Genomic DNA, 25,239 nt, shown 5'->3' on the forward strand with positions numbered 1-25,239 from the left:
AATAATAATAAAAACAACCCTTAGTAAATAAAACACATATAAGAATATAACAGTTAAGCACAGTGGAGTGAGATTTTAGTTTGTTTATCACTGACTTAAGTGGAGTTGTTGTAAATATAGACACAAACAGTATAATGGAGACACACTGCCACTAAGCAGTTAAACAGTGTCCTAATTTTAACACTTTAAACACATTATCTAGGACATTATGTTTTCATCAATGTGGGTTTATCGGCAGGTTTGTCCTTCAGTACAACTTAAAACGATGTGATGCAAGTAAGACTGAAATTCAGAAATTATTCTTCTTACACTCCTTTCTAACAAATAACACCAAACACAAGGAAAAGAAAAAGAACACCTGGTTACATTAGCCATTTAGTTTAAACTTTTCATACCGGAATTTTGTTAAAGGCGACCTAGACCGGAAGCTCCAATTAACGCTGCGTTTGTGTGTGTGTATCTGCGTCATTACCACGTTTATGAAACCCTAAAGTTTCAGAACAAACAGTTCAGCCACTGCTGAGAAAATAGGGTTTTATTGTTTTCCTGGGCTCTGCGAAGCGGATCGGAGCTTCCATATGCTGATAATGTCACCAGAAATCCTCACCACTCCTCTCACCACTGTAGCGCCTCCTGGTGCGGGCACTAGTCCGGGCACATCCGGTTGCGTACATTCAACCGCAGAAGAAGAAGAACTACTTTCGTTGTAGCTGCTGAGATGCAGAGCATCCACCGTGCCAGAGGGGGAGCTGTGTATCTGAGAGCTGGCCTACTAATTCCGTCACTTCCAGGTACCTGGCCAATCACAGGACAGTGGGAAAGCTCTCGTTGGCTGGCCAATCACAACACAGTCCACGTTCTGGGGGTGTGGTTTTGGTCGGAAACAGCGCGGCTGACGAGAGCGTCAGTGAGGAGATATTTTGATCGGCTCGTTTGCAGCGACTAGGAGGTTTTTAACCATGAAAACAAGTTAATATATGTAAGTAGACCTCCATAACTAACATATATGTGTGATACAAGCATTCGATGTCACCTTTAACCTTAGTTTGATTCATTTTGATCCACACTGCAGTCTAGACTCAACATGTCCTCAACGCTAAGTGCTTAAAAACAGTTTTGTGATTGGTCAGAATTGCTTGGGAAATGTGCCATTCTCTGGGTGGTGATATACCAGTATTTTCGAAGCCAGACAGTAATCACAGTAGTCTCTCACTAAAAACTAGTCCAGCTCATTATACTCAACAACTGATGCAGCCATGATCAGAATAGCTTGGCTGTGTTTTTGGGTCACGTCACTAAATTTTGAATAATATTTACACATCATTGATCAGATGTGTTGTTGTGTTAGTTACCTCGGTGGAGCCCAGTCATGTTTAGTGCAGTCCAGCAGAGTTCCCACGTAGGTCCTTTTCCTCCACGTCACATTCACCACCAGCACACCTGCCACACACACACACACACAGGACAGAGGAACTATATTAAAACATTTTTCCTACTTTATTTTGTTGTCGTGGCATCTTGTATTGAATGTAGAAACAAACCACTGACCAAAGACAACATATGCAGGATACATTCTTTAAAAAAAGATAACAACCTGTGTGACACTGTTCTGGATGTCATCATCATTCCTCTCAGGTTTTGGCTGGAAGCAAAGATTAATCTCAGATATAGATAGAGTTTTTCTTCACTCTCAGACTGGCTTTTGAAAACCATTAACCTTCATTTTGTGATGCACCAGCAGCAAAGCCAAGCAAATCAAATTTCAGACACATTACGACATAAGAACAAGGTTTGAGTGCAACACGACTTTGTACTCTTCAATTAAAGCCTGATGTCTGACATTTTGAAAATACTCAGAGGAAAACACGTTGAGTTTATTCCCTTTTATTTCAGATGCTGCAACAGTAAAATACTCCATAGGAGGAGGAGGAGTCAGGAATACTAAATGAAGATATGTGTAAAAAAAACTCTTTACATTAACATGTGTCACACGTTTTTCATTCATCATTATAATTAATAGATAGTTCAGAAAGCTACAAACAAAGCATGGTGTGATATTTCTACAACATAACATGATGGAACTTTATTTGTTTCTGCACATTCACACCTTTACTATAGAGATGAAACTGAGTGAAACAAGAATCTTAGTGCATTGACTGTATTTGGACAATGGCAGTCCAGTTATAACTGGGTTACATGTGAGTCTTTGTCAACAAAATCCTGGCTCCAGAAACCAAGAAAACTCTGATTGATGGAAAACCTCTAGTGACTGACTGAATTTAAATGATCACAGGAAAAAACCTGCACTGACTCAGTTTCATGGAAAACTCCGCTCTGTGAATATAGGTGAAATGAAGCACTAAACCTGAAGTAAACAATACTCTGAATGATTTTACCAATGACTGTAGACTTTGCAGTCATTGGTAAGTTGGATCTTAAGTTAAACATCAGACCATACAGTAAATCAAAGCTTCTGTAGTACATACTTCCTGTTTCATATCCCATTTGCATCACCAACCAGTTGCATTAGGATTGTAGTTCGGCAGTTCACATACTCACTGCACAATCCATGTATATTATGTATCCACTGTAGGGAGCACATCACATAACAGACCAAAGACACCTACAGGATTTGCAATTTAAAAAAAATAATAATAAAAAATATGGCATCACTGCAGGATTACCTCTGAATTCAAGGCAGAAAAAGTGATCGTGGCTCAATCAAATCACACGTGTAGCCCTTAAATCAGCAACATTGTGGCAAAACTGTCACCTTTTAAACCTTTTCATTTAAAAAAAGACATGATGGACATGGTAATGGACAAATGGCAGCCGACAAAGCAATGGATGACATCACAGTAAGTTGAACACTGAGCCAGAAATGGAATCACAGACCTTCACTGATGACATTTTGATGGCTATATTGTGGATCATTTCATTTTGTCATTTTAGTAGACATTCACCCTCCCACTCAGACACCAGACAAGAAAAGACAAGGCCTAAGAGAAAGGTAAACAGATGGGAATAATCCTCATACTGTGATACAGAATAAAACTTATATAAATGTACACTCTTTTTAATGACTCCTTACCAACAACAACAAGGGAGCTTTTCCTCGTCACTCTCACGTCCCCTGTAGCCTTGATGGTGTTTCTATTTATAGACTGTATGAGTCAGAAAACTCAACATCTCAACACTTTTCGTGTTACTATTAAGAAAATCAACCTGAAGGCTGAAGTTGTTTTCACTTGATTGTGTGAATGTTGATTTCTGTGTCACGTAAGCTGCAGATAAACAACTTTCAAAAGAGAAACAGCAGTGATTCAAAGATTTCTGAAACAAAGGTCCCACAATCAGAGAATCTGATTGGTTCACTGCTTTGTTCTTAATTTTGTTGGTTGATTTATTTGTTCATTGGTTTATATTTCTGTCTGTTTGTTGGATGATTGGTTTATTGTTGGTTTGTTTGTTCTTTCTTTCATTGTTCTGTTTGTTTTGGTTGTAGCATGTTCTCGCCTTTTCTGTGGTCTCCCTCTATCCTCCTGCCCAGTATAATCACTTTCCCTCCTCTGCACATGACCAAACCATCTCAACCTTGATTCTCTTACTTACCTTATACCCCTCAAATATGTTCATTTCTAATCCTGTCCATCCTGGTCACTCCCAACAAAACTCACATATTCAGCATATTCAGCTCTGCTACTTCCAGCTCCTCCTCATACTACTGTCTCCGAGCCATACATCATAGCAGGTCTCACTACAACAGTCTCACATCTTGTAGACCTCCCGTTTCACTTCTGCTGCTGTCCTTCTGTCACACATCAACCCTGACACCCGTCTCCACCCACTCCACTACCTCTTATCCTTGCATCTTCACTGTACTACCTGTCTCACTGTCATTCACACAGAGGTATTGTGTCTTGCTCTTGTTAACCTTCATTCCTCTTCTCTCCAGTGCATACCTTTACCTTTCCAGGTTCTCTTCCACAACATGGTCCATGGAGACTCATACCTGACCTCATCTGTCAACCTGTGCAACACCATTGCAAACAAGACGGGGTTCAGAGCTGATGTAATCCAGCCTTCACCTTGAACCCATCCATCACTCCAACTGTCACACTGTCCTCACACATGTCCTGCACCACCCTCACATACTTCTCTGCCACTCCAGACTTCCTCAAACTATACCACACTTCTTCTCTTGGCACCTGATCATAAGCTTTCTCTAGATCCAAAAAGACACAGAGCAACTCCTTCTGGCCTTCTCTACAATTCTCCATCAGCACTCTCAAAGCAAACATAGCATCTGTCCTCAAAGTACTCCTTCCACCTCCCCAAATCCTCCCTATTCACACTAACCTGCTGCACATCCTTCTCGCCTTCCTTAGGGTCCGGTCTCTCATATAATTCATTATAAGCCTTTTACTTTGCCTTTGCCCCTTCTCAAAGTGTTTTAACTGTTCTCTGAGGTCATCAACTCACTATTTAAGTACCTAGTAAACCTAGATAGACAGTGTGGTGTGGGACACAATATTATAACATGTTTGTAATACAGCTATAAGGTATTTGTATTTATATTGCACTTAAAACATGTTTTTATTTTGAAACTTCTGCCGAGAAACTTGTTGTTCTCAAATAACCTGCACCAATCAGACATGAGCCTGGTCGCTAATCAAGCAGGCGTGTGGATAAAGAAGGAGGAGTGGTTCAACAAAAGACAGTGAGAGATAATGCTGACAAGAAAGGGAAGGAAAAAAATGGAGGCAAATGAACATATGAAAGGAGAGTCGATCGTGAGACCCCACAGGACAGCAGCAGCTACCAACAAGCAGTCTAGACGTGGAACACTCAACATCTCAACACTTTTCGTTATATCAACCTTAAGGCTGAAGTTGTTTGTCTGAATGTTGATTTCTGAAACTTTAGTTTGAACTTTTGTGCACTTCATCACCTGTATATTTATTTTTTTTCCAATTATTTTAGTCTAGACTTTAACCAGTTTTAGTATAGATTTTAGTAATATTTTATTGGCTACATTCTGTTACAAACTGAGTACTGTTTTGAACATAGTGCTTCAAAAGAAAGAGAAGAAGAAAGGAAAACAAAAAACACCCTGAATAACCATGGCTTTTAGTAGAACTTATTTCAGAGTAACAGGCACATTGTTCAAACCAGATTTGACACAGATCAGATTCAGTCACATTCATAACTATTAGTATCTTGTTTTTGATTTTTATGTAAACACAACTGCCCTGTCAAATGACAGGCATGTGTATACTGATGTCTTTTTGTATGCATCATCAACATCAACATAAAACACCATATGTTTCTACTCTATACTGAAGTGGTCACAGCAATTAATGAGCAAACTCCTCTTGTGGACGACTACAGAGCCACATATCAGATTTATAATATGTGATCTACAACCACATATAGAAGTGACACAAATCTGATATCAAAATTAGAATTCATAATTCAATTTCTATGTCCACACAGCCCTGAAAAAAACCCTGAAATCTGAATGTATCCTTTGATTATTTGAGATATGATGCCTGGTAATATTGAGACCCAGGCACCAGGAAAAGATAACCACGGTAAGCTTGGCCTCCAAGTCAGAATGTACAAGAACTGGACTAGATAAATGTGAACCACTTGATGTATGTTTTTAGGTTTTAGGTTAGGATTGAATTCCACGGATCATGGTGCATGACTGTTTGAGAAACAGGTGATCAGACATCAGACAGACAGATGATCAGACATCAGACAGACAGATGATCAGACATGCAATCAGTCTGATTTTTGCAGGTCAGAGTCGAGCCAATCAGCATCTGATTAGAGCTCGTCAGACTCTGGACTCCTGCAGGGTGGGAGGGTTGGTCTGAAGTAGAGGTCTCGTTTTCCCTCCTCTGTTTCTTCAATTAGCATTCTGCTTAATTAACATTCAACATGCATCTCCTCACTGAATCCTTACTGCACCATAGGGGGGGGGGAGTTATCTGTCTTGCCACTTGAGCAGCAGAGTCGACCCATCAGGATAAAAAAAACAACACTTTCTTTCTCACGTCTTTCTTTGTCCTCATTTATCTCTCTGACAATGTCATCACTCTGAGAAAATGAACTTTCCTTTAGTCTTTGTCTTTGTATCTCTTTCTGACTCCATTTGTATATTCATCTCCAATTCTTCATGAATCTGGTGGATTTAAACCTCTGTCCTTATTCCTTCCATCTGCTAATGTGGCAAGGTGGGCCACGTGACCCGCATTCAATCAGCCATCAGTGTGCAATGACGTTAATTATCTGGGCAGGTGACTGCGCCCCTGATACAGGCTGTACCCTCCTTCCTGAATCAGTATGGGGGTTATTTGGGGGTGAAATTCCCTGAGGTGGTGTTGTCAGTTTCCTCTCACCTACCACCACTTTGCCACACTAACACCTGTCTGTCTTTTATCTGTCCATCCAGCCGCACTGATTGATGCTGCATCAGTTTGAGTCCTCACACAAACCTGGAGACATGATGTTTTGATGCTTCATGTTTTCTGCATTACATCCACAGGGGGTATTTGTTTGCTGGGGCTTTAGCATGAAACAAATAAGAATAAATAACAATGTAACAGTTTTAAATTTCAGGAATTGAACTTGTAATTTGAGCCTTGAAGCATTTTGTGTGAGGATCTGTGTGGAAGCACTAACTCTGAGACCTGTCTTTATCTCTTTTTATCTCTTTATCTGTCTTTCTGCTTCATCTGCTAATACACTGACTATGTATTATATGTTGTCACTGTCTTTCTGCACGTCTCTCTGACTTGTTTAAAAAGCACTCTCTTTATTTTGTTCTTCACTTTTGTCCAGGCAGAGTGAGAAAACAGTGCCTGTTAATTAAAACTGGGCTGTGAAACAAATGTCTCCCCACCAAACATGCTGCGCTCATTTCAAACACCCAGCGGCTGGCAGAGTGAGATGGGATTTATTCACTAGCAGTCTGCAGTACGGAATTACACCTCCGCTCATAGGCTGCAGAGCCAAGCAGTATCGTCATTAACGGCCTATCAAAGTGCAGTGGCGTGGAAATCGATAGGTGCATCGTCAGGATGTCTGATCTGCAGCCTCATACTCCCATGGTATCTTTTTAAAACATTGGACCAGTCTGTGGTTCCTCTTCTCTTCTGCTTTGGCCTCATGATTACATGCCAAACCTGTTCTTACATGGATTTCTAGTCATGTTTAAATATAAACTACATTATTGAGTTGTTTTTATTTGTGGAAAACAATGTGGCTGAGAACTCTGGAGACATGAAGATAAACACACTCAGTTAAGACAAACGATGAATCCAGTAGAATTCAAAAAGTTCAAACGAGGTTTTCCAGCTAAATGTAGGAGAAACTACGACGGAGTATTAGGGCCACATTGAGAAAAAAAAACATTTCACGGACTTCGAGAATAAAGTCGGAATATTCAAACCTGTTGTTTTAGAAGAGGAGAGTTGCAGACTTGGAGGAAATTGCTGCTTTTGTGGAGTGGGAAATAGCTGGAACTGGTCAACTGCAGGGTTATCAGCGGGCATCAGCGGGCCATTCAGAGGGGTTTTGTGGTACTGCCGGTGTCAGAGACGCCGTGCTCGCCAGACCTCGACTCCTTCTGGATCCAAAATCTTAATTATCATTCGGATTGTTACTTGAGAAACCACAAAACCCCTCTGAATGGCCACTGATGCACCAATAACCCTGCAGTCGACCAGTTCCAGCTACAGTATTTCCCCCTCCACAAAAGCAGCGATTTCCTCCAAGTCCGCCTGGAAAAGATGCATGTTCTTGCATATGCTTTTTAAATCCTGATCTTTATGACAATGTGATGCTGATGTGCCAAAAGATTAAGCATCTCCTTGTTTGTGAAACCTATTCTAAAGTACAATTCCACAAAATGCTCCACGGCCAGAATATTACGACTTTATTCTTAGTCTTAATCCATGAGAATAAAGTTGGGATTAGCATGTTCCAGTTCCTGCCAATATCCAGCAAATTCACAAAGCCATTAGAGAGGAGTGTACTAACATTCCACAGGTCACAATCAACAACCTGATCAACTCTATGTGAAGGAGATGTGTTGCACTGTGTGAGGCAAATGGTGGTCACACCAGATATTGACTGGTTTTCTGACCTCCACAATAAAGCAAAACTTCACAATTCAGAGTGGCCTTTCACTGTGGCAGCTTGAGGGACTCCTGTGCAATATTCATGCTGTCTAATCAGCATCTTGATATGCCATACCTGTGAGGCAGATGCATTATCTCGGCATAGACAAGTGCTCACTAACACAGATTTAGAGGAGAGAAATGAGAAAATGTTTTAGATCTTTGAGTTCAGCTCATGAAAAATAAAAGCAAACCCACGTGAGCCTGAATAGGAGAGGACACTGACCGCGTGGAGCGAGTGCCCGGTGCTGCCAGACACCTTCTTGTGAGCTAATGTGTCCAAACTGGGCTGGGTCGGCTCAGTCGATGGAGGCGCTGGGAGTGGCAGTGTATCTTCCTCCTCAACTCTTTTAAAATAATGCGCTAAGGATCTTTGTTTAGCCATCATTGTGGTGTTCACTGAAAAGCCCACTACTAGTGTCCCTGTGATCCAAAGCAACGCCAACTACATTCCCCAATGGTTCTGTTTTTAATTAAACACAGAATGAGATCTCTTTCTCTGACGTGATATTTTTTGTCCGCACCTTCTAAATTAAAGGTCTCCATGATGTCTTCAGATTTCATGCATGCATTCAATGTAAATGTAAATCTGTTTCCTCGGCCTGAGTTCAGTAGAACAGCTTAATCTGTGACTGTCAGTTAAGTAAAAATCTTATTTTGGTAGCTGGTGCTTCAATAGACAAGTTATCAATCACTATTTACATCCCACACGGCTCTCAGATGCCACTTCTTACCTTCTTCTGTTTCATGCCAAACGATGCCCTCCAGGTTGACACTGGTCCCAGGCTGACAAGGCCCCAGACAGGCCGAGTCCGCCTCCAGTATCCCTGAGACGCTGCCTTCTTGTGTGTTGGTGCCAACTGACCTCGTCTTCACTGCCATCTGCTTTGGGTTCAAGGTGGGCAGTGCTGGAGGGGAGAAGGAAGGAGCCAAAGGCAGAGAGGAACCGGGGGCTCCAGGGTGACCTGCAGCAGGGGGAGCTGGCACCGTAAACATGGGGTCTACCTGGAAAAGAGAGGATCTGTTATGCTGTGTCCAGGAGGCTTTCACAAAGACATGCGACAGAGTCTGACGGATCGGAAAGCATTTTGCATCACGTGCATCTGCGCAATATCATGTCCGAAGATATACTATGTCAACTAGTGATATCAGCACAAGAACTGTTGATTTGTCTCATGCATGTCCTCGCACAGAGCGACAGTGAACATAGGAGCTCAGCTTCGCGGCTGAGACACAAATACATCGCTGCCGTTGTTGCGGGCGAGTGCGCCTGCAGTTATACAACAAATCAATGATTATTAGACTACAACATAAGAAATATGCCAATTTTGATATGATCATGTACTCAAAACGGACTGGGCAACATAACGCAGACAAGTTAGTTTACCGTTTTTATATGATATGTTTGTAGTCGAGCTGTCATATGCAAACTGTTGCTTGCAAACTTTGCATTTGACTTTTCCCCCCCATCTATTTTTGTGAAATGCTGCCACACTGCTGATGCGCTTTGACATGGATGTTAGAGGAGGACTGACTGTTGCCTAAAATGAAACACTCAAAATACATTAAAGAACATCCACATTCTTCAATCTATCTGTCTCTAGTGGGTTGGACGAATCCAAAATAATGAAAACAAGGGGGGTGTTCACGCTGTTACCTGTGAAACAGGGGTGCTTTGAAAACACCTCCATTAGCACTTGGTATATTCCTCCAGATGAAATCAAATTAACCATAGACTGTATGAAATTAAAACGGCAAAAAGTCGACCAATCACAATTTGAGTGGAGCCAGAACATATCGACTCATAAATCGACCAGTGGACTGCGACTTTACAGCTGTACTGCAGTCACTTACTTCCTCATAATGAGTGACAGCTAACCAGATCCAACTCAGTAATGTTTTACACACTCCACGTCTGATCACTGTGGGTCCTGAGTATGTGAGCGTAATCACAAAGTTACAAATAATTACAAATAAGTGTCAATAAAATGAAATGAAAGATAAAAGAACAAAATATTAAAATAAAATGAGATCAGCCAAATGTCTGTTATAAAAAGGTTTTTAGCTGTTTTGTAAAAGTCTGACAGTCAGTCTTTTCCACAGCCTGGAAAGCTCTGTAAACCTCTTGTTCTGTAGTGGGTCCTTGAAACAGTTCGAGAGCTTTCACACTTGCACAAAAGAAGTTATCCAAGGAAATTTAACTCTGGTCCGCTTGAACAGCTCTGGTGTGAAAGCACCCTAAAGTTTTTAAAATGAACGTGAAACATGAAAACTAGAGAAGGTTTTTCATATACAAGTTTTCATATACAAGTTTTTTTTTTTAGCATTTTTGGCAGATTGAGGGTAGATTACAGTGACTTGTTTTAAACAGGTAAAAAAAACAGTATTACAATAATCTAAATGAGAGGAGATAAAAACATGAACATACCAGACTGCTTAAGTGAGATTCATGTCAGTGGTGTCTAAATGTTACGATGCCTAAGGACCACATAAAGCACTTGATATTGGGAAATACATTTTCTGTAGTGATCATTATAGCTTTGGTCGTGTCTGCTTTTAATTTGAGGCAGCTGTCAGTCATCCAAGTAAGTACTTTGTTGTTGTATATACTGCAGCAGAAATGGTAAATGAGTGGTGTTTGTCAAGTGTCACAGTGAAAACAAGGCAATCAGAGATGGCAGACTTCACCCATTCCTGCAACAAGCCTCTGTCGGCCTATATGTGGAACAGAGTGTCTGACTCCAGATCAGAAGGTTGTGTGTTTGAATCCACATCAGGGTCCAAATTCTTGGCCAGCGTGTGTGTCTCTCACAATTTCTAACAAGCCTCTGTTTGGCCTCTATTGCTCATATTGCAAGCAAGTAGCACACACAGACACACAGACACACAGACAGACAGACACACAGACACACAGACAGACAAAGCCACCAAAAACAATAGTTAGAAGTAACATATAGCTTTTCAATGCAAAATCACAAGTGGATTGAGTAGTCATGATGCTATTTTCAATAAGCCACAGAGAAGAAACAGAAAAGCTGGATGTGTTTTATATGATCTTTCCAGAAGGACATATTATACTTATCTTGGTCGACACAGAGGAGAAGGCCATTGATGTTATGTTAGGTAAGACACAATTTAATCAGATTCCATATGTATGCTGATCAGGTCTGTGTCTCACTGGTTCACTGGGCTAAACCTACTTTCCTTTGTATTGGGAGTGGACTATCACCACCATAGCCTTTGGATTCATTCAAGTTACATTCTAAGAAAATCTGTCAGCACTTGATGCTTGTATAGGTTTTTGTTTTCGAGAAGCACAATAGTGTTAGGTATGGCTCGGAGCCTCAGGATTCACGGCCTTTACGAGGTCCACATATCTTTTTTGTTCTTCCTATTAAAAAGTCTATATGTTCAGCTGCCTTCTTTAAAATATTTGTTGTTGGTTGTTTCTTTTTAGAATAAACATTATATTGAGGAAACTCGATGAATGATTTTTCATTTTTCTGTTTCTGCTCCTCTCTATGATTGAATTCAGTAATGCAGTTTTGTGACTTTGGGGTTGAAACCTTTGTTTGGATGTGACACAAACCTCTCAAATGACTCCCTGTGAGAGAGAGAGAGCAGTTTATAAACTTCAATTTCCTGTTGGAAAAGGATGCCGAACAATCATATAATAAAAACATGATATCACGGCATAGATTTGATCAGATGAAGCCTTTGTTAGGCAACTTAAATGTATTTTTCCCTTGTATCCCTGTTGTAGTGAGAGTAAGCCTTCATGGGTCAGGCTGGTTCTCCCAGTGCAGGCAGCACATACTGTGTGTTACACGTCAAAAAACTTTTACTACCCCTTTAACACAACACAGAGTGTTTGCTCCTCTGAGGAGAGTGAGTCTGATGCAGACATGGTATACAGCCACATGTATTCATGTGAAGTTATTTGCAATGATGTCTCTGTAAAGTTCATTCATCCCGCGTGGCTTAGGATGAAAAGGCGTCATCATAGTATTCTCAGTTAGTTTATGTCACAACCTAAAAAGTAGCAATAACACAAAACAGTGACAATTCTATGCACTTCCTGGAGCCATGTGTTAACTCCCACACAGCTGCTGACAAAGACCACACAGGACGACTTTAACCAAATCACACAGCAAATTAACTGTGAGAATAATCGTAATCCCCAGTGGTTCTGTTCTGCCTCCCTCAGACAGCAGGAATAAAAACACTCAGTAGTGGCAGTCACAGCAAAATAACAAGAAGAAAAAGCGAGGCTGCTCTCTTGTGTGCTAAGCACTTCAAACAAATCTCTCTTTCTCTCAGTTTCTTAATTAAAAATGTCAAACAGTGCAGTGGCAGCAGCAGTGGCAGCAGCAGTGGCAGCAGCAGTGGCTCTGGAGGCATGCAGCTTCACTTTTTAGCTTCTCTGGGACAGATTAGCATTAGATGTTGCAGTACACAAAGTGTGACCTCGAAATGTTGTCAAAGTAAAAGTCTGTTTTCTTTCAGAGAAAAACCTTATCCCTCGATCAATGAGCATTGACGCTGAGGTAGGCAACATTTTATTTCGTGCTGATCAATAAGTCCATAATAACATTTCAGCATGATATAAATCAAGTGAAAGAACAAGACTTCTGCACTGCTTCTATGACTGCACAATACTGGATAAATAAAAATATCTCTACTCTAAAATGATTCTAGGAGTGTGGTGATCATGAAGAATACCATCTGCATTGAAAAGAACAATAATGTTAAAAAAAAGCAGAGAATGATTGTAAACCTCCTCCGTGTAAGAAATACTGTGAAAACTTTCACAAATATAAATTCTTATCGTTTTAACTGCTATGTTCTAATGCAAGGATGACAACCTAAAGACATTAATTACATACACTACATACATTAAACCAGTGGTTCCCAAACTTTTTTGTTGGGCCCCCCTTTGGAGGAAGAAATTTCCCGGGGGCCCCACGTCATTTTTGCTTTAGCGATACAAATAACCTCAATATTGCTTTGTGAGAAAGCAATTTTCAAATAAAAATATGAATCATTTGCTGTGCAATTAATTTTTTTGTTTTTACAACAATACAAATGCTGTCCCCTGCCAATGTTTTGAGACACAACACACAGAGAGGTCTTTGGTGGCATTTTCTGGTCTTGGGTTTTGGTCGTCGTGAATCATTGTTTGGCTTGTTGTTAGTTGCAGTTTTATTTTTGCCCCTCAGAAACTTCTCTATTATCCAAACCTTGTCACCAGTGTAGGTTTTGTTGTGGTATGTCACTTAAATGAGTCAGCAAGACCAAAAGTACCACCTGCTAAACTTTAGTTAGGAATAAAAAAAAAAAACAGAACTCGCGCCCCCCCGGAGAGTCTCCACGCCCCCCAGTTTGAAAAAGGCCGAATTAAACATACACTAACAAATATTTTTATATCAAATATTTTCTTCAGTTTACTGTCACAAAGCAGCAAAGAACACATTCACATTTAAGAAGCTGAAACCACATAACTGTTTTTTATTTTATTGAAAACCCACTTAAACCAAATGATGATCGAAATGGTTGGCAATTATTTAAAGGAATACTTCACTGATTTGCATTTAGCTTTGTATTTTCTCACTGTTGCACATTTTACATTTTATGTTTATAATATTTGTTTGTATTGCTGCTATGTTAAAACAATTTCCCCTTGGGGATGAATAAAGTATTTCTATTCTATTCTATTCTATTACTATAGGGGTAGTAGTATTTTTGAAGAATTGTGCTTCCCAACCTCAGTTTCCCCTGAGTTGAGAAATATCTTCATTCTTTTCTTTGTTACGTGTGCACCAGTGACACTTGGTCCTGTTAGCGTAACTGTTAGCAAAGATGGCGGACACTGTTTACCTTCTGGGAATACGAGTGGCTCTAAAAAGTGCAGAATTAGCGTTGCAGTTTCAAGCCTCGGACCAAGTGTCACTGGTGGGCACGTAACATATAAAAATATGAAGATATTTCTCCACTCAGGGGAAACTGAGGTGGGAAGCACACTTTTTCAAAAATACTACCCCTATAGTAATACAAAGCTAAATGCAAATTCCTGAAGTATTCCTTTAAGTAATCAATTAATCAAATATTAATTGACATATTTGCTATTGTAACAGTAAAAAAAAAAAATTGTAACTGCACCGAAAATTCAGCCAATGAAACATTTTGGCCGAAAGACTTTTAACCGAAACAAAACGACTGAAACAGGACGTTGTGATGACGCAAGCAAAAACTGCTGCCAGCACGTGTCTATCTATTCCTGCTTAGAGTCTGTCCAAGATCACTTTGGAACACCAATAAAACGGTTCCAACAAGATGTGAGTACACGGTGGAACAGCACCTATTCAATGCTGGAAAGTCACACCAGTGAACCTTCTCGCTCTTCTCGCCCCCTCTGAGGCATCTGTAGCAGACCATTCCCTTAATTGCAGCACTAAAGCATCTTATATACACAGAGGTTGAGACGGACCACAGAGTCTATCTTTCATAGATGCTTCATTGATTTATTCTTTAAATCATGAATATTAATCTCTTTATATAATTGTAATGCCTTGACTTTAGTGAGGTAAGTACACACAGTCCCAGTCATAACAACAACATTAGATTAAAAAAAACAATGGTACAGAATTGCCATAATAATTTCTTTCGGTATTTCGGTTTCGGTTTCCGGCCAAGTGTTTCCTGATTTCCGTTTTCCGGCTTCGGCCAACAATTTTTATTTCGGTGCATCCTTAATTGTAACCATGGCGATTTTCTAACTGCATTGTTTCTAATTGTGATTTTGATTTAGAAATGATGAATGAAACTATGAAAGACACATTAATGTGTGCAGCTCTGACTCCAGCCTTAAAATAAGTGCTTTAGATATATGGCTCCTGTTGGCTGTTACACGACACATGCTCTAAACAGCCATGAGTCACAACTCCAGCCACAGTTTCACTGCGGCAGTTTTTTACTTCGTCCATTTCTCCACTTCAACCCAAATCCCTTCAACTTCAGATACATTTAATTTAGCGGTTCCCTCTTTGATGCACTGCAGTTTGGTGTCCTTGCTCACAGACAGAGCTGGATTTACCCAAATAGAACAATGCTATCATGCGTGTGTGTGTGTGTGTGTGTGTGTGTCAGGGGAGCCAGCCTAGCTTTCCATTAATTCTGCCTCTAAAATCTATAACAAATAGTCTTCTCTTTGATACATTCTTCTTTATTTCAAAGCTTAAATCACATTTTAAGAACAATGTGTTCAGAAAATAATAAACTCAACAATCCACTTATCATACATCTTTTCATTTTTAGCCATTATTTCTTCCTCCCTTTTCTTTGCAGTCCTTCCTTCTTGTAATCTCTCTTTCCAATTTCACTACACCCTTTTTCTTAATCAATCTGCTGCTTAATCAAGGTTTCTGTTTTCTATCCTTTTTTATCCTTTCTTAAACATTGCTATACCTCGTTTTTGGTTCCTTGCCTCATTCTTCCACCTTTTTCAGTCCTATAATTTCTTCATGTCATACCTCTCTTCCTTTCACTCATGTCTGTGCCTCCTGCATCCCTCTCCTCCCTCCCTCATTTCCTTTTTCTCACCCCTTTTCTTGATCTTTGTTTCTTTGTTTCATTTTTAATTTTCTTGTCTCCCTTCTACATCCCATTCATACCCATCTGCTCATTTATTTCCCCCTCCTGTCTTTTTCACGTTTCCCTCATCTTCGCTCTCCCTCTTCCCCTCATATTTTCTCCCTCAGTGAGCTGCTTCACTGGCAGTGTGTTTAAGTCCCAGTCAGAAATCATTCCTCTGTGTGTGTGTGTGTGTGTGTGTTGTTTTTGTCATGTTTTTATCTCTTTTCTCGCTCTCCAGCGAGTCTGCGCTGTCTTTTTTCACTCCCTACACTATCAGTGCACACGCACATACACACGCACACACACGCACACACACACATGTTGGACACTCATGACTTGAGGCACACACACATGCACACACACACACACACACGCACACACACGCACACACCACTTACCTACTAAATGACAAGTTCTAATGATGTTTAAACCAACAGAAGGAAAGACAAAGGACATTACTCAGCACCTAACAACAACACTGCTGCACTGCCACTACTGACAATAATTATATCAAACTAATTCTGTATAGATTCAATCTAACACATGCAGTCAGAGTGTTTTCATTACCAAAATAATGAGTGTGGCTGCCCACTGCTCCTAATCCTAGGGAGGTTCCTAATAGAGGATGTGAATAATCTTCCTCATAGTCCCTGCAGATAAAAAATAGAGTTTTCAGTTTTCTTAAACCAACATCAAACTGTTTGACTGCAGCCAAACAAAGTATTTTAATGTTAACTTTAGAAATACATTTTATAATTTTGACTGTCAGTATTATAAAATGAACCTGACCAAGAGACACAATTAATAATATTCTGCCACCAAATATCAATATTTTCATTTAAATTATATGATCACCCTAAATGTAGTGGTCAGCACTCATGCCTTTGCAGCAGGAAGACACGGGTTCACAACCTGGTTGGAACAAGGGCCTTTCTGCATGGAGTTAGCATGTTCTCCCCAGGGTGTACCCCGCCTATATCGCCCCATGTCAGCTGAGATTGGCACAGCTCCCCTCATGTGAAGGATAAAGCGCTAGAGGATGGATGGTTGGATGGATGGATGGATCAATGAATGGATGGTTGGATGGATGGATGGATGGATGGATGGATAATCTAAACACTCCCCACCAGTATGACTCACCAGCATCACTACTTTGGTTCTTGATCACAAGAACAAGGGAAACATGACAATGACAGACAGCAGTGAAAAGAATGTAACTCCACCAAATCTGCAATTTACCTTTTTGTGGTAATTTTGTTTCCTTCCGTGAGACAGATATTGTCTTGTCATATTGTATTTTAATTGTCACATAATAGCTGCATTACATTACTGTTATCCTGGGCCATATATTGTGTATTGCATTCCCACCTCGTGATGAAATCAGTTCTCACACAATACAAAGGACTGTCAAGGTCACCTGCTGTTTTTCCAAAAACCTTGTGAAGCTGCAGCTCAGAGTGAGGGAGCAGGGTTCATCTGTCTTCTCTCTGTCTGATGCTTGTGTTTCCACCTAATAACTTGCTGTCAATCACAGTTCACTGGCCTAAGAGACACATCCACCAGCTCCAGTCAAAAGCTCCCAAAACATTTTAGAGAGAGCAAAACATCTAAAGAGAAAGTCATTGTTGATTCTGGTTCAGAATTAAATGATTAATACATCATTTTTTTCCTTACTAAATACCTCATTTGGAGGCTTCAGGACACATGTGGCCTGAGCAGGCATGAATGCATTCTCAAGGCTGATGTCCTCTGACTCTCTGCAGCTTCACATGCAGTGAAGTGAAAAGATTTATTTTTTCCCACTCATCAAGGTCTGTATGTCAGTATACTTGAAGTCACCTCCAAAATATTGACAAAGATCATCACATGATTTAACAGTGCAATGCAGCTGTCGAACTTTGACTCGCTCAGCTCCTAAAAACACCTTCAGTGAAATGAGATACATCAATATGTTACAAAGAGATGCATTTTTTTGTTTTAAATCCATGTTATTGTTGTCTATTTAAAGTCACGTCATATCAGACGTTTCAGCAGACACAGACTGAAGAATCCACATCAAGATTCATGCACTGCTACGTTGTGTCCTTTATGAAAGATGTGAGAGCAGCGGGCTGCCAGCTGACCGTCTGACCCTCTGACCAAGTGCCACTTCAACAGGCCCCTGAAAATGAAAGGACTAACATCAAAGTGCTGCTGATGGTTAAACATGGAAATGGGAGTGTAGAAAACCAACAGGGACAGAGAAAACAGATAATGTTACTCATGTTGACTTCCGGTGTTTTGGAGGCAGAGCTTTGATGAGAAGGACAATACACAGTTCTTTTCAGAACTTGCTATTTCTGGCTTTTCAACACTTACTGACCCAGGGAGGGTTTTTTGAGTGGGCTTGCTGAAAAGATGCTCCATCTTTTTATATCAGTTATATTTTTGTCTGCTTTCTCTAATAGAATCTAATCTATCTAAGAGTAAATGATGTGATCTCTTTTTTTATTATTATTGGTGAAACGAGAGGAAGAAGCTTGTTTCTTCTTGACTGAGAAGAAGAAAATGTTTTATGAGACGGCTCGGGAAGTTTCATTTCAGGCTGTTGTTCACTGACACAGTGAAAACTTACTGATGCAGACACAGAAGTGAACTCACTTTCATACTTCACTTATTATGCAGTATAGTTGATGTAGCTGTAGCTGTAGCACACAATGAAGCTGCAGTGCTTCTAATCTGATGAGTGATGAGAATATACAGTGATCCCTCAAACATCAGGACAGTGTTTGTCTGGTTGATTCAAATAATCATTAATACAATGAATGATCTGTGCTCAAATTCTATAAATGTGAGTCAGATTATGTATGATTTAAGACTTAATCAAGTGTTAGGCCAGGTCTTATCACAGGATGAAAACTCATTTTAAAGTTCATTTTGCGGAGGAGGAGGAGGAGGAGGAGGAGGAGGAGGAGGAGGAGCAGTGCATTTAGGTGTAGAGTGACTTTATGTTACTATCTGAGTGAGTGAGGGACATCACTGTCACTCACATTTTCCAAATGTTGATTCATATTAAACAGACAAACCTGAAACCTATAGCACCATTACACTGTTGTTGTTATCAACAAAATAAAAGTCCCCGTTATTAACATTTACTTTCATTACACGATCACTGCCTTTATTTCCCTCATAATCAGCTTCATCTGCACTGACATGTATCTGTGCGTATGATGATAACATGAGATCTCTTCTCCAATGTTTTTTTGTTATTTTCCCCCTGATCACTCTCTCAGGATTAGCTGTTTACATGCAACATCACACCCCAGTCACAAACACCTCCCCCTGAATAAACCAAAAGCTGTCATCACCATGGAAACTGAAGCCTGCAGCACTAAAGAAAAAAAACTGTTAAAACCTGTCAGGTAAACAATGACTCCAAAAGCTGCTGCTTTCACAACAAAGACCATTCATTAATCTAATCACAATAGTAATAATCAGAAGGAGAAGAGGAAGAGGAGGAGGAGGAGGAGGAGGACATTCAGGAGCATGTTAACGCTCCTATGATCACAACTGAAGATACAAAATCCAACAGGAAAATGCACACAAACACACACACACACTCAAGTGCATCTCATTGTCTCATTGTCATGCAGATGACAGCCTGAGCCTCTGCTGCAGCACAACTGCTTTTATTTCTGTCAATTAGACTAGGGTGGATTTGATTCATTTTACAGTTTCAATCCTCTTTCAGACACATTTTTTGTCTGAAATTTGACATTATGGTGATGTTAAAACTATAATCACACCATCCACTATTTTACTATTACTATTTGTTCTTTTTCTCTCTATTACAGATTAGATTTGAAGAGACAAAGCCACGGTGTGACCAGACAGAAGCCACTGAAGACCCGAATGCTGTGTGTTGCCTCTTCAATCAACTCACATTGACAAAAATACAAAAGGGTTTTTGTTAAATTGTGTTCAAAGACAGTACTTTTCATTTACTATGTTTGTATCTGTCTCCCTGAGGTCAACACACAAAGAAAAACAGTGGTTCAAATCAATAGTATTGATTGTAAAACAAGACCAAACTTAACATTCAAAACTGCTGGATGGATTTTCATGAAATCCATTGTCCCCTTTTCATCATTACATCAAAGTAGTAGGAGTAGAGCTGCAACTAATGATTATTCTCATGATCAATTCATGTGTTTATTATTTTCTCGATCAATCAATTGATTATTCTGTAAATATTCAGAAAATCTCGATTGCTGTTTGAAATGATGATGTTTTCTAATGTTTTCATTTGTGGATATAGTTTCTAAATTTTCAGTGTCCCACAATCGATATAAGACACAAAAAGCAAAACTCAACATTCAGGGTGTATTTTGGCGATGCAGATGTATGAATCAATGTTGTCACTTTTACCTTGATACATAATGTCACTGCTCACTGAACCGATATATTGATCCAGAGCTACTATTTGTTACACTCATACAAAATATCAGCAAATATCAACGATACTGATGAAAGATGAATTGTGGCACCAGGTATTCAGTTGCAAACATCAGACACTTTTTACTGCGTCCACATGATATTGTTGCTGTTACCTCAGTGTGTGACGATTTGCATGAATGTCTGAATCGTGTGTGTTCAGGGAGGTGCACAGACATTTGGACGGGCAGGGGCAAAAATGAAAAGGGTGCTGCAGGCAACACCTTTGCTTAATGCAGGCATGTCCAAAGTGTGACATGGGGCCAGAGGCCCTGGGGATCTCATGTAGATATATATGTTATATATGAACGTCCACACATTATTGTTTAATCACTTTCTATCACTGAAATGAGCATTTTCTAGTTTCTACAGCACTGAATATCATTTCCTGTGAGGACACCCTAGCACCCTTTATTGACGGGCCACCACTGGTCTTGTGACTGAAGAGGTCACACCACTGTGTGTGTCTGTTGTTTGTATCAATATCCATTACATTACATATACATATTTCCATTTCCGTGTCATAATTAAACCCTGTTCTCAGTGTATCAGTGAGTCAAACTCCTCTCGAGCTACACTAAAATATCACTGACATGAGAACTCATGAGTGGAGCTCAGATCAATGTTGACAGGGGAAGAATAACAGCCACCACCACAGAGCCCTGGTGTGTGTGTGTGTGTGTGTGTGTGTGTGTGTGTGTTTCACTGCTGAATGGGAAACCTTCAGATGGAAAAATTATTAAAGCAGTCAAGGCCGGCATTTCTCCTGTCAGCAGCAGCAGGGAGTAGGCAGTAGAAAAAGTTCATGTCATGATTATCTTAATTGTCCTAAATAGTTTTATTTTTAAATTGTAAAAATTAAAAATGAGAGCCTTATGTCCGTTCTGTACATTACATATATATTTTATTTTTATGTGAAGTCTGTAGGGTAGGAAATTACTGTTTCATTCATTCACTCAATAATCTTTATTTTCATTCATTCTAGCGCTTTATCTCCACATGAGGGTCAATCCCAACTGACACAGGGTGAAAGGCGGGTACACTCCGGACAGGTCACCAGTCCATCACAGGTGTTAGTTAAAAACATGGAAGTAGCCGATGCAGGAGAAGAGGTGAATAAACCTGGTGTATATCTGATCCTATAATGATGAAAACAGACATGAAATGAATGTTAAACTATCAAATGTTTGTTTATGACAGCGGATTAGTATGTGATGAGGCTAATAATCTAAAAGTGGATTGTTATATTTTTGACCGGTGTAGATTATACTTGATCCCTGGATACACTGTGTAAAACTGTGTAAAAGAGCAGCATAAGTGGTGATAATGAAGATTTAAACATATCTATGCAGCTGTATTCTAATTGTTTTGGCTAAAACTGTATCCATTTTGTATGCTTCCTAACTGAGGGGGGGGGGGGGGGTTTGAAGCACTGATCGTGCACTGGAGTTAACAATGTGCAAATTTAATGTTGCTTTGTTTTTTTCTTTGTGCAAGACAACCAGGGATTTGCTCTTACTATTCCACTTGTGTTTTGTGTCTATTTGAGCAGACCATTTAAGTCTGTCACTGACAGTAGCTTTACATGGACACAAGTAATCAGAATAAAGCCTGATCAGAAAGAAAATATACCAACATGCCAATCCAAAAACTATTCAGAAACACAGTACATCACAATCACAATATGAATCGATACCCAATCAAATATCATGACACAATGTATCATGACAAAAGCATGTCATCCCATGATGTTGTAATTTTAATATGTTACTAAGGGTAAAAATATTTTTAGTGATCATTGTGAAGTGAAACCAAGAATCTTATCTTGAAATAAATCACTAAGCCTGTATATTCAATTTCAAAAATTCACCATGATCAATGAATTACTTGTGAGTGTTATTTTATCGTGATGCACGATACAATCATATATGGTCTCATCCCTCACACGTCCTCCATGTGTTTTGTGATTCTCCTGCGATCATTTCAGGCTGCGTCCTCTGCTGTCACGTCCCACTCCTCCCTCTCCATCCACTCCCTTATCGTCCTCCATCTTCGTCTAACATCACCAGTTGGATGACATGAACTAAATAAAACAATTTCACATGTGGCAGCTTCACACACTGTTCCTCACATGACGAGCAAATCAAAAGGACTTGTGTGTGCGGCTGCAGCTGTTAGAGCAGAGATTCTTTTTGACACCATGACTCTCTTACTAAAATGAAATGAGCAAACAAAGAGCATGAGAAGAACGTGAACACTCACTCCTTCTCAGCTTTGGCTGAGACACACTGCACATGTCAATGCTGTCTTCCTCACCATTCATTTACAGCAAAACACCATGGGTTTAAATAGGGCTAAACAATGAGTCATGTTTCAAATCAAAATTCATCTGAAACAACAACAATTTGTTGTACTTTACTGCTGACAGTAATGCATATATTTCTAAAGGAATGTAAAGATAAACATTCTTTACATACTAAATCATTCAGCCTTAATTCCAAATGGAGGAGGAAGAGGAGCAGGAGGATGGAGATGGAGGACATACTGCTGCTACTGCTGCCTCCTCCCCTCCTCCTCCTCCTTCTCTTCTTCTTCATCTCCTCTCCAAAGGAAGAAAGACAAAAAAAAAGAAAATCCTCCTCTGTTCATGACCAGGCTAGTCAATATGAGCCAGTAGACAGTGAGACAGAGCAATAACACAACAGCTGGGAAACAACAATAGAAGGTAATGTATATCATGTGGCATGAAAAGCGGTGACCCATCCATCTATCCATCCATTAACCAGCCCTTCTGTGCGTGTGTGTGCGCGCGCACGTGTGTGTGTGTGTGTGCTTCTTTGAGGCCTTCACACCTGCATCTGACAGACTGTGTGTGCTCTGAATATCAAACATATTTCAATCCCCTCATGATTTCGTGTATAAATGTGCGCGTCAGTGGCTGCAGGTGTGTAGAGCAGCACCTGTTTGTTTGTTTGTTTGTTTGTTTGTTTGTTGTCGCTGTGTGTGTTGTTATTATGATGATGGCCTCCACAGACAATAAAAGCTTCTCCTTACCTTCTCGGCTCCTCTATGTTTCTTGGCGGCCGGTGTGTCGTCATGCTGCCGCCTCACAACAATAGCGCCGCTGCCGCCTTTAACTCCACAATCCTGTAGCGCGCATTTGTTACTCGCGATGTTGTTGTTGTTATTGTTTACGTTGTTAGTGTTGTTGTTGCTGCTGTTGTTGTTATTGTTGTTGTTATCTCCCATGATCCTGGAGTCCGGAGAGGCGCAGCGGCAGAGTCCGGGGCCGTCGCGGCACAGATGATGCTCGGGCAGGGCGGACGACGCGTGGAAGACGGAGGGAGGAGGAGACACGCCATCACCGGGCTTCTCTTTCCTGGTGGTGCGGAGAGGAGCAGGAGTAGCGACAGTGGCGGCGTCTATCTCCCTCTCCCTCCCCCTGTCCCTGTCTCTGTCCCTCTTCCAGCCCCGGATCACGTTTTTCCCCTTCCTCTCCTCCTTGCCTTTGGCGCATGGCGCAGACGGAGAGGCCGTGGTCACCTCGGAGACGCTGCCGCTGCTGTTGCAGTTATTATTGTTGCCGCCGCCGTCCACCTCTCTGCTGACCGCTGAAATCATCTCCACAGTGTCTCCACCGACGCTGCGCCCTTGAACCTCCCGACGCTGCTGCTGCTGCTGTTGATGCTGCTGCTGCTGCTGCTGCTGCTGTTGCTGTTGCTGCTGCTTCGCGACGCACGCGTCTCCACCGCCGCCGTGCACCGAGACAGCAGCCGCTGAGTGATCCGCCGCTGCCGCCCCCGGTTCCTCTCGTCCCTCCCGGCCGGCTCGGCTGCGTTTAGATGCGGATCTCCTCGGCTCCGACCCGCCGCCGCCAGGTGCACGGGTCTGGAGCGAGGGTAGGGCTGCGTGTCTGTCGGCTGAGGAGGAGGAGGAGGAGGAGACGATGGAGATGAAGGAGGAGGAAGACGACGAGGAGGAGGAGGATGGAGCTGTGTGGTTGGGTGACTGGTCCCTGCAGTCGGTCAGCAGCAGTCCTCCTCCATTCTCGCCTGCAGCCCTCAGGAAACGGTTCATCTCCTCATTCTCCTTTGTCGATCTCCACAATCATCAGCATTCAGGTCATTGTTGTCGGAGCAGGAGCCTCCCTCCGCAGTGAGACATCGAGCAGTGAGCTGCAGGTGCACACCTGCAGGGGAGAGACCTGCTCCTTCAACACACGCTTCACACGTGCAAGAGAGAGGCTGAGTGACAGCTGACACACAAACACGCATAGCGTGGGCACTCATAGACTATGCATTCCATAGACTCTTAACCTCCTAACCTTAACCATCAAAACAAGTGCCTAACCCTAACCCTAAAACCAGGTCTTAACCCCCAAAAAGCACTGTAAAGATGTGAGGACCAGCCAAAATGTTCTCACTTTGCTGAAATATCCTCACTCCATATGATTCATACGATTTTTCCCTCACAAAGCCACAAATACAGGACACATAACAAGACTTAGGACACTACACCGATGTCCAATAATCAGATAATACCAAACCCTAACCAAAAAACCTTAAATGGAGGTTTACAATTCTAGCTTAATCTTAAAAAGTATGTTATTACTGATTGGTTTATGTTATTGTTGTCAATTATTTAAAAGTATTATTTAATTTACCTATTATAATGTATATATCAAATATTTAAAATATTAAAAAGAAAATAGTTTGTAATGAGCTCATTGTAGGGGCCCCATGAAACTTTACTGGAGGCCCCAAAATCTCTCAAAATGCCACTGAATGCAAATAAAATCTTTGATATTGAGACAAAATAATAAAAAATAAAATAAAAACAGTGTAAATTATTACTAATTAATAGCTGCTATCTGATACATATAATAACATACAGACTATAGTGTTCCCTGTACTGTCTATGATAATAATTTATTATTTTTTTCTCC

The 25,239-nt window shown here is 40.7% G+C and overlaps 1 protein-coding gene across 1 annotated transcript in view; it reads right to left on the bottom strand.

The window, feature by feature from the left end:
* The window catches only part of znf608 (zinc finger protein 608), a 41,408-nt gene extending 16,715 nt beyond the window's left edge, over positions 1-24,693 (bottom strand). Inside the window, exons 1-3 of the mRNA XM_058636037.1 lie at positions 23,349-24,693; positions 8,924-9,194; positions 1,353-1,440 (exon numbers count right to left, since the gene is read on the bottom strand). Coding sequence (XP_058492020.1) covers positions 1,353-1,440; positions 8,924-9,194; positions 23,349-24,371 — 1,382 coding nt within the window. The 5' untranslated portion in view covers positions 24,372-24,693. The remainder of the gene's footprint in view (positions 1-1,352; positions 1,441-8,923; positions 9,195-23,348) is intronic.
* Between the last annotated feature and the right edge of the window lie 546 nt (positions 24,694-25,239).

The sequence above is a fragment of the Solea solea genome, chromosome 8 (assembly GCF_958295425.1).
Source record: "Solea solea chromosome 8, fSolSol10.1, whole genome shotgun sequence".
NCBI lineage: Eukaryota > Metazoa > Chordata > Actinopteri > Pleuronectiformes > Soleidae > Solea > Solea solea.